At 39.3% G+C, this 17,786-nt stretch overlaps 1 protein-coding gene across 1 annotated transcript in view; it reads left to right on the top strand.

Annotated features, from left to right (window-relative positions):
* LOC116283379 (uncharacterized) overlaps positions 1-17,786 on the top strand; it is a 52,573-nt gene that overhangs the window by 22,276 nt on the left and 12,511 nt on the right. The window contains exon 8 of the mRNA XM_072976339.1: positions 14,022-14,131. Coding sequence (XP_072832440.1) covers positions 14,022-14,131 — 110 coding nt within the window. The remainder of the gene's footprint in view (positions 1-14,021; positions 14,132-17,786) is intronic.

Below are 17,786 nucleotides of genomic sequence, written 5' to 3'. Positions count from 1 at the left end.
TTCTATTTCTGTTGATTCATCATTAGTGTAAAGAAATGCAACTGATTTTTGAACATTAGTCTTGTAACCTGCTACCTTGCTAAATTCTTCGATCAGCTCTTGTAGTTTTTGTGTGGACCTTTTAGGGTTTTCTATATATAGTATCGTGTCATCTGCATATAGTGACACTTTTACCTCTTCTTTTCCAATTTAGACCCCTTTTACTTCTCTTACTTGCCTGATTGTTGTGGCCAGGACTTCCATGTCTGTTGAATAGGAGTGATGATAGTGGGCATCCTTGTCTTGTCCCAGATTTTAGTCAGAATCTTTTGAGTTTTTCACAATTGAGTGCTATGCTGGCTGTAGGTTTGTCATATATAGCTTTTATGATGTTGAGATATGTTCCCTCAATACCCACTTTGGTGAGAATTTTTATCATATATGGGTGTTGAATTTTATCAAAAGCTTTTCTTTATCAATTGAGATGATCATGTGGTTTTTGTCCTTTCTCTAGTTGATGTGAAGTATTTCATAGATTGATTTGCATATGTTGAACCACCCTTGTGTCCCTGAGATGAACCCCATTTGAGCATGATGTATAATCTTTTTTATGTGCTGTTGGATTCTATTTGCTAGTATTTTGGTAAGGACTTTTTGCATCTGTTTTCATCAGTGATATTGGTCTGTAATTCTCTTTTTTTGGTGATGTTTTTGCCTGGTTTTGGTATCAGGGTGATGGTGGCTTCATAGAATGAGTTTGGGAATATTCCTTCTTTTCAATCTTCTGGAAGAGTTTGAGAAGGACTGGTATGAGTTCTTCTTTGTATGTGTGGTAGAATTCCCTGGTGAATCTGTCCAGTCCTTGTAAGGAGGATTTTTATTGTTAATTTGATTTCATTCCTAGTGATCGGATTGTTCATGTGTTCAGTTTCTTCTTGATTCAGTCTTGGTGGTCTGTATGTTTCCAAAAACTTGTCCATCTCCTCTAGGTTATCCATTTTGTTTCCATGTAGTTTTCCATAATATTCTCATATGATATTCTGCATTTCTATGTTATTTGTAGTAATTTCTCCATTTTCCTTTCTTATTTTGCAAATTTGTGCTCTCTTATTTTTCTTCTTTGAGAGTTTGGCCAGAGGTTTGTCGATTTTTTTTACTCTATCAAAAACAAGCTTTTGGTTTGATTGATTATTTTCTTTATATTTTTTTAATCTCTATTTTATTTACTTCCTCCCTCATCTTTATTGTTTCCTTCCTTCTGCTGACTTTTGGGTGTTTTTTCTCCTCTGTTTCTAGTTCTTTTAGCTGGTGGGTTAGATTGTTTATTTGATCTTGTTCTTCTATTTTGAGGAAGGCCTGTATTGCTGTAAATTTCCCTCTTAGCATTGACATTGCTGCATCCCATAAGATTTGTGTGGTTGTATTTTCCTTTTCATTTGTCTCAAGGGATTCTGTAACTTCAACTTTGATTTCACCATTGGCCCATTGGTTTTTTAATAGCATATTGTTTAATCTCTATCCTTTCCTTTTTTTCTCCTTTGTTTCTCTGTAATTGATTTCTAGTTTCAATGACATTCTGGTCAGTAAAGATGCTTGAGATAATTTCTATCTTCTTAAAATTGTTGAGGCTTCTTTTGTGACCAAGTACATGATCAATCCTAGAAAATGTTCCATGCACACTTGAAAAGAATGTATATTCTATTTTGGGGGGTTGTAATGCAATGGAATTATCCCCTAAATCTAATTTTTCCATTGTATCATGTAATTTCTCTGTTGCCTTATTTATTTTCTGTGTGGAAGATCTCTCCAGTGATGTTAATGTGGTGTTAAAATTTCTGACAGTTATTGTATTCCCATCAATTTTCCCCTTTATCTCTGTTAGTAGTTGTTTTATGTACTTAGGTGCTCATGTTGGGTGCATATATGTTAATGATTGTAATATCCTCATCTTTTGTTGCTCCTTTAATCATTATAAAATGTCTTTATATATCTTTCTTTATGGTCCTATTTTAAAGTCGATTTTGTCTGAAAGCAGTACTGCTACACCTGCTTTTTTGGCATTCCATTTGCATGGAATATCCTTTTCCGTCCATTCACTCTCAATCTGTATGTGTCCTTCTCCCTAATGTGTGTTTCTTGTATGCAGTGTATTGAAGGTTCTTGCTTTATTATCCAGTCTGCCACTCTGTCTTTTGACTGGAGCATTTAGTCCATTAACATTTACAGTAATTAATGATAGATGAGTGTTTATTTCTATTTTGAACTTATTTTGGCAGTTGATTTGGTATTTCTTCTTTGTTCCTTCTTCCTTTTGTGGTACGGTAATTTTGCTTTGTATTATCTTGGATTGTGTTTAGTTTTTGTGACTCACCTGTAAGTCTTTGGCTTGTGATTGCACTTTTTTGTAAGTCTGTTAACCAATTACTGTAACTGTGTGCACTAGACAGATAGTAATGTAATCTCAAACCCAACCTACGAAGAACAAAAATTTAAAAAAAAAGAAGAAAGAAAAAATACTCTGTATTTTCTTGCTTCCCTCTCCCACTCAATGATTTAGATGTCTTCTTTTACAATTTCATGTTTATTCTATTTGTAATTCGTGGTAATTATCACCTTTCCAGTCATGAGATCTCATTTTTGTAGCATCCTGCTCCTTTTCTATTTAGAGTAGCACTTTCGATATTTCTTTTAGCATGGGTTTAGTGTTGCTAAAGTCTTTTAGTTTTCTTTCTCTGTGAAATTCTTTATCTCTCATTCTATTCTAAAGGATAGCCTTGCTGGAGGAAGTATCCTAGGCTGCATCATTTTTTTCATTCAGGACTTTGAATATATCTTGCCACTCCCTTCTGGTCTTTAGTGTTTCTGTAGAGAAATCACCTGAGAGCCTTCTCTTGTAGCTCACTCTTTTTTTTTCTCATGCTGCCTTTAAGATCATTTCTTTATCATCCAGTCTGGCCATTTTGATTATGATATGTCTTGATGTGGGTCTCTTTGGGCTCTTCCTGTTTTGGAACCTCTGAGCCTCCTGTACTTGGGTGTCTGATTCCTTCTTTATGTTTGGGAAGTTTTCAGTCATGATTTCTTTAAATACCTTTTCCATCCCCTTTTTTCTTTCTTTCCCTTCTGGAACCCCTATTATGCATAGATTAGCATGCTTTATATTATCCCATAGATTCCTTATATTCTTTTCATTGTTTTTTTATTTGTTTTTCTCTCAGCTGTTCTGATTGGGTGCTTTCTGTTGTCCAGTCTTCTAGGTCACTTATTCGTTTCTCTGCATTATCTAGGCTGCTTTGTACAGCCTTTAGATCAGATCTCACTTCAGCCAATGAATTTACCAATTCTACTTGGCTCTTCTTTATAGCTTCTATTTTATTTTGACATATTATATGTTTCTAAACACTATCTCTTTTAGTTCCTTCAGTAATTTGATCACTTCTTTTTTGAAATCTTTATCTGGTAGGCAATCAATGTCTATTTAATTGATCATTCTTTCAGGGGATTTCTCTTGCTCTTTTAACTGGGGTTACTTCCTCTGTTTCTTAATGATGTTCATATCTCTCTAGCACTGTGGCTTAAGGAGTATCAGTTATCTATTACGGTCCTTAAAGGAGTTTATTTATTTATCTATCTAAAGCCTATGTGGGAATAAAACTTAAAAAAGAGAGAGAGAATTTTAAAAGAATGCAGGAAAATAATGTTTGAAAACAGTGTATAATCAATAATAGAAGAGCAAGTTGAAGCAGAATAGAAATTGAGTTTAGATGTCTTTCAAACACCTTAATAAAAAGAAGAAAAAAATCAAAACACAATATTGGAAACCTGTGAATAATCAATAACAGATCAAAACCAAGAGAATTAAAGATGAAATGAGAACTGTAAACATATAGAACTCTTTTTAAAGTAAAGATTAAAAAGGTAATAGATAATAAAACATATAAAAAGATTTGAAAAAGATGTGTTCTCCTAGAGACTGTGCGCTCTTAATGGTTTTATTGAGAGGTCTTTGTGTCTTCGCCCTGTTTCACTAACTCAGGTTGCTCTGTTGGCCCCCTCGTCTGTGCTGCTCACAGTGTCTGTCGGCAAGAAGATTGCACCCCTCCAACACTGGGTCAGGTGCTGCTCTCCTTTGCGGTGGGCAGGTGGGACACTCCCCCTCCGGATGCCAGAGTCAGTGCTGTACCAATTGTTCCATTGGTGGGTTCAGCTTCAAGAATAACAGCTTTATGGTGATTTAATTCACAGACCATAAAATGCAGCCTTTTAAAGTGTGCATTTGCACTTTAAGTGCATTTGAGGGTTATATAGCCATCACCCCCAAAAGGAACCAATACATTTTAGTAAGTCACTCCCTAACCTTCCTTTCCCTTAGCCCCCAGCAGCCACCACTCTACTTTCTGCCTCTATGGATTTGCCTGTTTTGGGCATTTTCATATAACTTGAACCATACAGTATGCTGAATTTATTGATTGTTGTCTTTCATTTAGTGTGACTTTGTCATGTCTCATCCATGGTGTAGCATATATCAGTACCCACATTCCTTTTTGTGTTCAAATAGTATGCCATTGGTATAAGTACACCACATTACTTATCCATCCATCAGTTGATGATGAATAATTCTGCTGTAAATGCTCATAGACAAGTTTTTGTTTGAACACATGTTTCCAGTTCTCTTGAGGATATATCAAAAAGTGGAATTGCTGGGATGTATTCTACTTTTAACATTTTGAGAAATTGCTAAATTATTTTTTAAAGTGATTGCACCATTTTATATTTCCAGTAGTAATGTATGAAGAGTCCAGTTTCTCCACATCCTCATCAACACTTTTTATTACCGGGTTTATAGATACATATTTGTATATCATATATCATATATATTTGTCATTCTAGTTGGTATGAAGTGCCATCTCATTGTGCTTTTGATTTCTGTTTCCCTGATGCCTACTGATGTTGAACATCTTTTTATGTGCTTATTTTCCATTCATATGTCTTCTTTGGAGAAACAGCTATTCAAATTCTTTGCCCATTTTAACTGTATTTGTCTTTGTATTGTCACATTTTAAGTCTTCTTGGTCTATTCTTGATAAAAGTCCCTTATAAGGGAAAATATTGGAAATATTTTCACCCATAATGTGGACTGTCTTCTTACTTTCTTGATGAAGTCCTTTGAAGCACAGAAGTGTTTAATTTTTCTAAAGTCCAGTTAACTTGATTTTTGTCTTTTGTTGTTTGTGTTTTGGTGTCATATCTTAGAAGTATTTGTACTCCAAAATCCTGAAGATTTTCTCATTGTTCATTTTCAAAAAGTTTTATAGTTTCGGGTCTGTGATTTATTTTGAGTTAATTTTCATAAATGTTGTTAAGATAAAAGTTCAGTTTTCTTTCTTTCAGGTGTATGTTCAGGTGTCCCAGCATCATTTTTGTAAAGATTATTTTGTCCACATTGGATTGTCATGGCAACTTTGTCAAAAATTTACTGGCTATGTGTAATAGTTTGTTTATGGACTCCCAGTTCTTTTCTCACAATCTATTTGTCTGTCCTTTAGGCAAGTACCCCACTGTATGGATTACCATTTTGTTAGTGAGTTTTGAATTTGGAAACTTCAAAACTTTGTTCTTTTTCAAGATTGTTTTGACTATTCTGGGTATCTTACATTTCCATATTAGTTTTAGGATCAGCTTGTTCAATTCTGCCAAAAAGCCAGAGTTGCATTGCATCTATAGGTCATTTTGAGGACAAATGCCATAATAACAGTAATAAGGCTTCTGATCCATGAACACAGAAGAGCTTTCCATTTATTTTAGGTCATTTTTAACTTCTATCAGTAGTATTTCAGTTTTCAATATATAAATTTCATACATTTTTCTCAGTATTCCACATATTTTTCTTAATATTCCTAAGTATTTTATTCTTTTTGATGCTATTGTAAATGAAAATGTTTCCTTTATTTTATTTTTAGATTATTCACTGCTGTTGTATAGAAATATAATTACTTTTTTTCTATATTAATTTGTGTTTTACAATTTTGGTCAGACTGGGTTATTAATTCTAACAGGTTTTTTTTTCTTTTCTCTCTCTTTTTTTCTTTGTGGATTACTTGGGATTTCAATATATAATTTCATGTCATACGGAATCGAAATAGTTTTATTTCTTTCTTTCTAATCTAGAGGCTTTATTTTCTTTGTCTGGTTGCTTTGACTAGAACCTCTAGTACAATATTGATTTTGGGGGAAATAATTCAGTCTTTCACCATTATGTATCATCTTTGCTCCAGGTTTTTCATAGATGTTCTCTGTCAATATGAGGAAGTTCTCTTCTATTCAGAGTTTTTATCCATTTTTCTATCAATATGGCATATTACATGAATTGACTTTTGTATTTTGAGCTGGCTTTGCATACCGGGATACATTCCACTTAATTGTGGTCTATTTTATATGTACCCAGATTGGATTTGCTTGTATTCTGTTGAGGACTTTTGCATTTATATTCATAAAAGATAGTCTTTAGTTTTCTTGTGATGCCTTAGTCAGGTTTTGGTATCAGTGTTATACTAGTCTCATTGAATGGATTGGGAAGTGTGCCCACCTCTTTATTTTCAGAAGAGTTTGTGAAGCATTGTTTTTGTTTGTTTGATTTTGTTTTTGTTTTTTCTTTAAGGAGTTGATGGAATTCACCAGTAAAGCCATATGGACCTAGCATTTCCTTGTGGGAATGTTTTGGATTACTATTTCCATCACTACTTTTTGTAGGATTATTTGAGTTTTCTATTTCTCCTTGAACTAGCTTCAGTCATTTATGTCCTTCTAGGAATTTATCCATTTCATCTACATTATCTCATTTATTGGCTATATATTTATTCGTGGTATTCCCTTATATTCCTTGTTATTTTTGTAAGGGCAGTAGTGACATCCTTCCTTTCATTTCTCATTTTAGTAATTTGAATCTTCTCTCTTTTTTTCTTAAGTACTGGCTAAAACTTTGTCAATTTTGTTGATCTTTTCGAAGAACCCACTTTTCTTTTTGTTGATTATTCTCTGTTGTTCATCTATTCTCTATTCCATTTATTTCTGCCTTTAGTATTTTGATTAGAATGTTTAATTCATTTACATTAATGTAATTTCTTATCAGGTTGAAGTTACATCTGCTATCTGCTTCCTATATGTCTTTCTTTTTCCCATTCCTCTATTATTATACTTTTTTTGTACAAAGTAAGCAGTTTCAAGTGTGCCATTTTAATATGTTGTTTATTTTATCCTTTTCTTCTCCTCCTCCACCTCCTCTCCCTCCTCCTCCTTCTCCTCCATTGCACTGGAGATTATAATTAACATCTTGTTTTAAAGCAATCTAGTTCACATGAATGCCAACTTAATTTCTATAGTACACAAAAACTTTATTTTGGTATCTGTCTTTTCCCTCCCCCTCCTCATGCTGTCACTGTCATACAAATTACACCTTTATGCATTTATAAGCGCATCTACACAGTTTCATAAGTATTGTTTTATGCAGCTTTCTTTTACAACAAATAGAAGAAAACACTTACATGTAATACTCTATTTATACTGTTTTATTTTTTTACTCATGTAGTTACCTCTACTAGTTCTCTTTATTTTTCAGGCAAGTGTTCTTTCATTTACACCTGCTGGACTATCCCTAGTATTTCTTCTAGGGCAGGCCTGCTAGCAATGGATTCTTTCATATTTTGTTTTTGTAGGAGTGTCATAATTTCTCCTTTAATTTTTTTGAAGAATCATTTTGCTGGCTATAAAATACTTGGTGACAATCTTTTCCTTTTATCACTTTGACGATACCACCCCAATGCCTTCTGGTCTCCATGGTTTTTATCGGAAATCAACTGTCTTACTGAGAAGCCTTTGTATATGTTGAGCCACTTTTCTCTTTCTGCTGTCAAGATCCTTTGTTCTTGTCTTTTGACACACTGAGTCTGATATGCCTATTTTAGATGTCTCTACGTTTATACCACATGGAGTTTGTTGAGCTGCTGCGATGCACAAATTAATGTTTTCATCAAATTTGGGAAGTTTTCAGCCATAATTTCTTTATATAACCTTTCTACCCCTTTTTTTCTCTCCTTCCTTCTGGCGCTCCCGTTATGTGTGTATTGGTGTTGTTGATGGGGTCCCACCAATCTCTGACACAATGATTTTTTTTTTCATTCCTTTTTCTTTCTGTTCCACAGGATGGAAAATCTCAGCAGTTTTATGTTAACTGACTTTTTCTTCAATAAGTTCATATCTACAGAGAAACCTCTTATTGAGTTTTCCATTTTAGTCATTATATTTGTAGCTCTAGAATTTCTAGTTGGTTTTTAATATAAAATTTGTCTATTGATATACTCTGTACAATGAGATGTTCACATACTTTAATTCTTTAGGTATGGTTTATGTTAGGTCTTTGAACATATGTGTAATTGCTTATTTATGTCTTTGTCTAGTAAGTCCAGTGTCTGGGCTTCCTCAGGGAGTTTCTATTGACTACTTTTTCACGTGTGTTATGGCCAAACTTTTCTGTTGTTTTGTACATCTTGTAATTTTCTGTTGAAAACTGGACACTTAAAATACTACAATGTGGCAGATCTAAAAGCCAGATTTTCCTCATCTCCAGGGTTTATCATTGCTTCCATTGTCATTGCTGCTACAGCTATGTATTTAGTTACATTCCTGAACAAATTCTGTAAAGTCTGTATTCTTTATCATGCATATCCATGAGATCAGTATGTGTGCAGAAAGCCTAGTTGTCATCACTGTAATACTGATTGGACAGTGATTTCTTCAATACCTGGAGCCAATCGTTTGAGCTGTTGCCAGATGGCTGTGTGTCTTCATGCTGAGGGATGCCCTCAGCACCGGCAATCTGTCAGCTGCTCTTCCGTAGCCTTTAGTTCTTGCTTATGCAGAACCTCGAGTTCAGCCAGAGTTGAAGGCTTAATATTTTCTCAGATCTTTCCTTGCCATGTGCCACACATGTGTACGGTCTTCTACAATTCTCAGAAATTTTTGGAGCTTTTTAACCCTACCTCCACCCCCAGAACGTCTCATTAATCAATTTTGCCTTCTAAGTTTCCTAGTCAGCATTTAGTTAGCCTCTACTGGTACCACTGACTCAGGCAGTTGTAATGTAAAATACTCACTGCTGATCGTTTTCCACAAACACTCTGGGGACAGGCTGTTTCCACAGCATGAGTTTGAGATAAGTCAAATGGTGACAGCTCTGTGGGGACAGATTTTTTGGGTAACATCAAATCATTTCTGCCCCTACTTTGATTGTGAGACTCTTGCTTTTAAAGGCCACCATTTAGGTGAGGATACGGGGATGGCAATAGATCAAGTTACAATGCAACAAAACTCACTATATTTATGGAGATTTAGCTAGATTTTTCTCAAATAAACACTCCCCAGATTGCTGGAAGCCTTTGTTTAATTTCCAGAGTTCTGCAGAGGTTAATTTTGAAAAATTTTGCCATTGTCATTGCTTCATAGAAGAGTAAGTTTTCCAAGATATTTACTCAGATATTCTAGAAGTGTATCCCATTTGCATTTGTTTTTAACTGAGTTACTTACAAGACTATCTAATTCTACATCTTGAGCCCCATTCACATAAGAGTTCATCTGCATGGTTTCTCCTACAGGGAGCAGTGTGCAACCTGTTGTCAGTTTATTGTTTTTCTTATTAAAGTGTTGGAATTTTTAAAAATATGCTCATGAATAGCCCTTTGTCATTTTTACACATTACAAACTTCCAGTAGTCTGTGGCTATTTTTTTCCCTCATTTTCGTTGCTTTAATGAAGTCCTCACTTTTAAGGATTTTCTGTATAGCAATATGTGGATGATTATCACACGGGTGAGACATTTAACTACTGTCTTAACCTCAGTCTTTGCTCTGATTCACTGTCTAGAACATCTGAACACATCTACTGAACCCCGTATATCAATGGATGCTGACAGCCCTAATTAAAAATATGCTTTTTAAGTAAAGCAAAATATTAACTTTGACACTGGAAAAGGCAAACCTCAAATTTCCTAGCTGATCTTGCTTTCTGTGATCATTAGCTACATCATGTTTATACAGCCGACAGGCATATTGAGCTACTGATTTTATTTCATCGGATGTTAGAATGCAGAACACATTTCAGGGCGACTTATAGCACCATATGTGTATCTTTAAGGATATGTATATATGATGATGTCTTATTTTAAGTATCTTATTTTATTTTAAGTACCTACTTCTGTGAAACACATTATGGAAATCTTGTAACTGCAGAACTGAAATTTTCCATACCTCCATCATCCTGTAGCATCTCTTTTGCACTTAGATGTTGTGTGGCAGAGTATTTTTCTGCTCCCTAGAAATGATCAATGTTGAAGGGGGAAAAAACCCTCCTCTAATAAATATAGTCCAAATCACACACTTATCTGAACAATGGCCACCATTTTAGTCCACACCAATCCATCTACTCATACTGACTTAGATTCCTCAACACAGACAATCCACCACTGAAGTCAGGGTCCTCAGCACACATTCTATCCCCTCCCCATTCCTTGTTGTTTCTGACCTAATTTGTCCAACGTGTCCTGCCAGTCTCTTCACTGCAAGACTGCAGTTTTTAATTTTTACCTTTGAGTTCCAGGCTGCGCCTAGTGATTTCCAGAGAAATGCCAGACACCTGGATCATCAGGAGGGGCGGGGAGGATTTCAGGAAGCTGTTACCCTAACTCACTTGCAGATCAGTGAGTGGCTGTTGTGAGCATTCCTTCATGATCTCTGCCATGACAGCTGCATACACCACAGCAAAATAACGTAGCTCCTCCAACCACATCTGCCTTCATTCATCTGGGTTTCTGCTTTCAGTGACATTCAGATGCTGCTATTGGGAATTATACATATATATATATTTTTTTAATTGAAGTATAGTCAGTTACAATGTGTCAATTTCTGATGTACAGCACAATGTTCCAGTCATTCATATACACATATATATGTATGAATTCTTTTTCATATTCTTTTTCATTAAAGGTTATTACAAGATATTAAATATAGTTCCCTGTGCTATACAGAAGAAATGTAGTTTTTTAAGCTCTTTTTATATATAGTAGTTAATATTTGCAAATCTCAATCTCTGATGGGAAGTTTTAAAGCCACATCTGAAACCCTTGCTGCAGAAGAGTCTGAGAAATATATTTTCAACCTCATAGCCTTTTGGTTAGGAAGTTGGAATAAAGGCTGAGCTGGCTCACCTAACTTGTCTGCCGTTGTGAGTAAAGAGGTCTGGACTTTCAAGGCCCAATGAAATGTCCCAGACCTTCAGTAGCAAACTCTTAAAGCAACCAAAATGCTCCCGTCTACCAGAGCATGACTTGTCCTTAGACACTGCTGGACATAACCACCAACGCTGTCAAAGGCATCGTCTTCATCTGGAGCACATTTTGTTTAGATGTCTAATATCCTGATTAACAGGACAAGCTAGTTTGGATTCCCAAGGTCACAGGCAGCCTTCTGCCTGACTTTGGTGTGTATATGTTCACTGAAGAGTCCTCTCTCAGATCAGCTAGAGCTGCCTGGTGTGTGGTTTGCCAGAGGATGTGTGTGCAGTTCTCCCCACCAGAGCCCTACCAGTTGTTTTATTGCAGAAAGAGAGAGAGCAAAAGAGACAGAACAGGAAGTTTTGTCAAGCCTCAAACACAGTCACCCCCGCCCAGGGCTCTTGCTCTGGGACACAAAGAAGTACAGGTCAGCAGTGATGTAGCCCCGGTGTACTCCAAAACATGGTGTGGTTGTACTGTGCTATCTGTGTCTTTCATGGACCCTGCAAAGTTCTCGGCTTTGTGAAATGGGGAACTAACTAACTCCCACCCATGCCTGTAGCTCCCAGGGTTTTCACCCTTACGGATTTTGAGGATTTGCTGGCAAATCATTCTTTTTCACCAGGTCATTTCTCGGTTACATTGCAGTCCTGTGACTTCCTCACCAGAACTGCTCCTTAAGTTCGGGATTTAGTGAAAGATGCCATTTTACACTGTAAGTTCATGTTCAGAGAGGAGGAGGAAGACAGCACAGATCAGAATTGCTGTTTTGCTTTTTTTTGTTGTCGTTTTCATAAGCCGTCTCCTGTTGTCAAATAGACACTGAGCAAATGAATGACTGTTACACTCTCATTTGAAGGATGAGGAAAATGACACTCAGGGAGAGGAGGCAAATTTCCTGAGGTTCCAAAGACAAAAAGGGAAGAGCACAGAATAAGATCCCTGCAAATTTCTTGGCTGTCATCAGCCTTTAGGTCAGTGACAGAGTGCCGTGTATAATAGTAAAGATGTAGCGTGCATTTAGAAGGGTGAAGATGTTTTTGTTTTTGTTGATAAAATCACACTGTATTTTCTGGGACTCTGAAAAAGAGAAATGGGTCAGAAAATGTTAGTTTCTCATCCTTGGTCCTTCCTCAACCTCACAGATATGGACCCTTCCATCTGTAGTAGGAATAAGACAGCCCCAGCCTTCCCGTCTTATGAGATCAGTACTCATTCATTTCATCCCTGCCCACCTGTAGGTGATAAAGCACAGCATGATTTTCATATCCTGCTTCACTGATTCTTGTGAAATTAGGTGTTTGAACATTGCAACTCATGAAAGGAAGCTGCTTTTTTTGATATAAACTGCAGTAATTTTCTTAGCAGAGAAGGAAATTGAGGATTTTCTTCATTGAAAATCAATAGAGATTTCAAGAGCATCTGTATTTCTGATGTGTAGATTAAAATGACAAAATCTAGAGGGATTACAGAAACAGAAGGAAGATATCAAAAGTGTCTTTAAAGAGCTTTTCTAAGACTGGGCTTCTAAGGACAATGTTAGTTGACAGAGACCCTCTTCTCACACAGAGTCCCTCTCCTTATGTTGGAAAGGGCCAGTGTTTCCCCTGTGTGCAGTCCTGGTATTTGAAGTGAGTTGTGGGGTAGGACGGTGCACATGGTGCTGCCTTCAGTTTGTTCATCCTAAGTAACACCTAGCAGTCAAAGGGAGAATGTGCTGCAACCTCATGATCCAGCCATCATGCTCCACGGGGTGTGTGCTTATCACAGCTCATCCCGGCTCAGGTGATGGCAGAGCAGAGAGTGGTGGCAAGAGGTCAGCCATGAGTAGCAGGGAGCAACTGGAGTCAGTTGGGACCCAAGTGGCTAGGAGTTCCAGGTGGAATTCCCAGGACTTCCCACAGCTCATTCATTCAGCTAATACTTCTCCAGCACCTGTGATGTGCTGGTGCTTCCGTTGTGAACAGAACCAAATCCCTGTCCTCATGAAGGTGACGTTCTAGTGGACATGAGAAATGATACACACAGAAGCAGATCCAGGTCAGGACACATGAGTGCTGTCTATTTTGGAGTGCACAAGGTGAGATCATTTGGGAAGGAATGTATGATATGGGAAAATATGGGGGAGAGAATGGCCACATCCCAGGTCTTATTTGGGTCCCTGGTATGCACCTCGCCAAGTGTGGGTCCTTGGTTTGCACAGGAACGAATTCCAGAGAAAGCCACAGTTCAGTAAATGTAGATTAATTCAGACAGATATATACTCCATAGACAGATTGGGCTGTTTCATAAGGCAAGAGAAAGGCCATGATGTGTGGCAGTTGGGTGCTCCAGTTTAAAATAAAACTAGATACACACTCCACAGCTAGAGTGTGGGCTGTCTCCCTCAGCAGAGAGAGCAGCCACGAGGTTTGGGGTTGTTAGTTTTTATGCACTCAGTATCTTCATATGCAAAAATGTCAGAGGAATATTCCAACCGCCTTGGGGAAGGTGTTGGGATTCTCATAAATTGGGCCACCACTCACCCTTTGACATTTTATGGTCAGCCTTGAACCTGTCCTGGCACCTGTGGGAGTGCCATTTAGCATCCTGCTGTATTTTTGTGAGCGTGTATAGAAGCTCAAGATCTACTGGGAGTTGACTTTTCCACCATCTTGTTGCTAATGGCTGTGCCACTCTTTTAATGGCTGTGCCCGGTTCCCTTACCTCCTGTCTCATGAAGGAGCTCTGGACTGATTGCACAATTGCAGAGCAGGGGACAGAGTGGAATGAACTTCATAAGTGGAAGGTGGAAGGCAGTGTTGGCAGTAGAATTCTCAAGTCAATTATAAGGTAAGTGTTTTCTGTTTGCTGGGGGTACCTGGTGTCACATTAGGGAGCTGTGAGCCTTGGGGACTTCAGTGAGTGGGTGGCTCACTTTGTATACTGTGTTGCTTCTTAGGCGGCCCAAGGACAGTTGGCTTATAGGTGACCCATTAACTCAAGCAGGGGTCTCTTTGGGGAATTTCTGCATGTGTGTCTAACATGGGTCACATGGGGAGCAGGACCGGCCAGTCACAGCCAGGTCCACAGTCACCTAGTGCACTCAAGGCTTTCATCGCATGGATGTGTCACCTCACCCTGGATGGGGACAAGGGCACAAGTGGTGGGGCAGCTTCTCAGCGGTGGAGGCATTGCTCTCCAGACCCAACACTCAACAGCATGGACCCCTGGTTTTGGCCACAGTCTTGGTTAGATGAAGCTGTTGGGTAGCTAAGCTCATGAGACGTGAGTGCCATGCTTCCATTCTCACCAAGAGCTCTACTTTTGAATGTTCTGATCAGACAGCCACAAATTCTCCCTATCCCATAAAAAAAGAACAGTCTCTTTCAATTGGGGAAGGGCACAGAGAAGGAGAATGGATCATCCCGATAGCAGGAGAGGCCAAATCAGTCCTGCCATCAGGGATCTGACAGACGAGCCAGCTCAGTTCCACTTACTAGTTGTTTACTTGGAGGATCTGGGGTATTTGGGTGACATGCAAGTGTCAGAAAATAGTACACTAGGGCTTTGTATATTTTCTGGTCCGGTGTTTACTCACGCCATTGGCGCTGTCGTGCAAGGAAACAAAACTTGGTGGACAACAGGCCATGGCCTCTGCTCCCTGGTGGGGCCAGGAGATTACAATGTTAAGTATGACAGCGGGGGCATCATTTCTATTTTGAGAGGCCGGATGGCCTTACATAACTCTCATGCTGGATGTCTAAGTTGCAGAGGGAAACTGGATTCCATCCAGCTCTCCAGCCAAGGAGGAGACCAGAATTGGCCTCTCCCGCCAATTGTGAGTTCTTCGCCTCCACTGACAGTAGCATCTATAGCAAAAAGCTGGGCTGCCACCTGCGTTTCCGTGTAAACATCCGAGTAGCCACAGCAAAGGCCTCGTGAGTGTTGGTGTGCCCAAGAAAGCGGTGTGTGGGATGGAGGGAGGAGTGCCGGGGTCAGACACCGGGCAGGCAAACAGTCAGTGACGGCATCTCTGCAGCGCAGGCGCCATGGAACTGAGACAAATGTAGGCTTTTTTTGGAGCAGGGAACCTGGACAGTGCCGTGTTTTTGGTAAGAAGATCCTGGGCTCTGGATCCAAGAAGTCATTGGCTTGATTCCTGACCCCAACCCTCACCTTGGGCAAATGTTTGAAGCTTTCTGTGCCTCTGTTACTTGGTGTCCCAAATGGGGACAATAGTAGCAATTACCTCTGAGAGTCAGGAGGGCCTTTATAGTTGTCATGTCATTACACTCACAGCAGCCCACGAGCACGGTTCTAGGTCCCCCATTTTACACGTGGCAGACGGGTAACCTTTTAATCAGTAATCACACAGCTAAGAATGGTCAGAACCAGCATTTGAATTTGATCCCTGTGTCCAGATTATTTCCATTCTCACCCAGTATTACTGGAAATCTAGTAAAGTCAGAACAAACACTGCTGGGAAGTGGGTGTTTGAAACATGTTTGTCGTCTTCGCCATTGGGGAGTGTTGGGTTCACGTTCCTCAAAGCACGTCCGAGGCTCCCTGCGTCTCCGGCTGCCCCTGGTGGGGTCTGCAGTGCTCTGGAGAGCTTCTCCTAGTTCTCTAACCCAAGGCTCTCTGCTCTCAACAGGTTGATTCTCAACCTTGACTGCTCAGTTGAGCTAATGTCTAAAAAGAAAAAACGGTGGGGAGGGTATGGCTCAGTGTTAGAGCACGTGCTTAGCATGCAAGAGGTCCTGGGTTCAATTCCCAGTACCTCCATTAAAATAAATAAAGCTAACTAATCCCCCCAAAAAGGAAAGAAGTATTTTAAAAACAATACAGTACAAAGGCCCCACTCCAGACTGGGACACACTATGTTTTAAAGGCTCCCAGATGCTTCCCATGTGCAGGAGGGTGAGAGCCACCCCTATACACTTCTCATGAGCTTGTCCACTCACACCCACTAGACTCTTGAAACAGGAAAACTACTTGGCTCAGCCTAGAACTTTCTCCTGATTTCTAGACTTATATCTGCCTACTGGACGTCTCTCCTGGAGCCCACAGGCACCCAGCCAGAACTGAATCAGTTGCCTCCTCTCATGACTTGCCCCTCTACCTGCCCTTCTTATTTCAGGGAATGGCACTATAATTTAGACACTGCCAAAGCCAGAAAGCTGGGCGGCATCCTTGACCTCTTCCTGCCCTTCCATCACACCTGTGGCCAATCCGTCCACCTGCTGAAATGTTTTCTTTTCTCTCCTCCTGGCGGGGCCTCAGCAGGCCTTCACATGAACCAGCCAATGGGTCTCCCTGCCTCTATCTTGTCTCTTTCTAGATCACTTTGCATGTCTCCTCTACCTTGGTGGCACACAGAGTCCTTTGTGATGTGCACCTGTTATCTCTCCCCATGGTTGCCTCACCTGCCTCCCACACCCTGTGCTCACTTCTAGACTCTTTGCAGTTCCTGGAAGGGATCTGGCTCTCATTGGCCTCCACCCTTTGCATGTGTAGCTCCCCAGGTAGAAATGGCCGTAATATTATACATTCACCTGATCACTTCTAGGGCATCTCAGAACTCACCACAGTGGTTCCCTCCTCTGGGAGAGCCTTGGCTACAGTTCTGGCTCTCTGCCCCTAGCACCCTCTGCTGCCTGTTATCCAAGCCCTCTTAATACGCCTTCTCAGCCATCATTTCACAATGAGTCCTGTGCACCTAGGAGCCCCCGGAAGCAGGGACTGTGTCTTTTTTCTCTTTATTCTCAGTGCATGGTAGAGACTCATGTATAATGGTGGAGGGAACAGTGGTTATTCTGGAATTTCTCTAGAGTTGGGGCCAAGGGGTAGCAATCTGGTTGGAAGAAGGGCTTAGGGGATTTACCTTGAAGCCACATTTTCAATTTCATGTTGTTTTTGTCTACTATTTGAAGTTACAAGTCTTAAAACAGAATGACGATTTCTAAAAATTACTTTACCGATGATTGAGGAAAATGGCAGTTTTCCATACTTAAGAATATTTTAATTTTGTGTGACTGGGGTGGTGGAAAATAAAAATGCAGGGGCTACTAAAGCATTCTCATCCCCTTCCCCACCCTCAGGTCCTTCGGACAGAAGAGAAAGAGGACTGTGAGGAGAAGGCTTGCAGGATGGACCATGCATTGCTTTTAAATCATGACAGTTACTTGTGCTTTTTTTTAACTTTCTTTCTTAATGGAGGTACTGGGGCTTGAACCCAGGACGTTGTACATTTTAAGCACATGCGCTACCACTGAGCTATATCCACCCTTCTCCACGATATTTGTGTTTTTAGTGGGCATAATGTGCTGGTAGCAGGTACTATAGCATCAGACACAGTAACCTGCCTCTGATCATTACGTTAATCTCTTTCCCCTGAGCTAGAGAGCTAGATAGTCTAATTTCACAAGTTCAATAAATTATCTACATTTTCTTTTCTCTTAAAAAATAGGCATTATCTCATGTTTCTCCTTAGTATCGCCTATAA

This window comes from Vicugna pacos, chromosome 14 (assembly GCF_048564905.1).
Source record: "Vicugna pacos chromosome 14, VicPac4, whole genome shotgun sequence".
Classification (NCBI taxonomy): domain Eukaryota; kingdom Metazoa; phylum Chordata; class Mammalia; order Artiodactyla; family Camelidae; genus Vicugna; species Vicugna pacos.
Note: the sequence above shows the minus strand (reverse complement) of the source record. Positions and strands in the feature narration are given on the sequence as shown.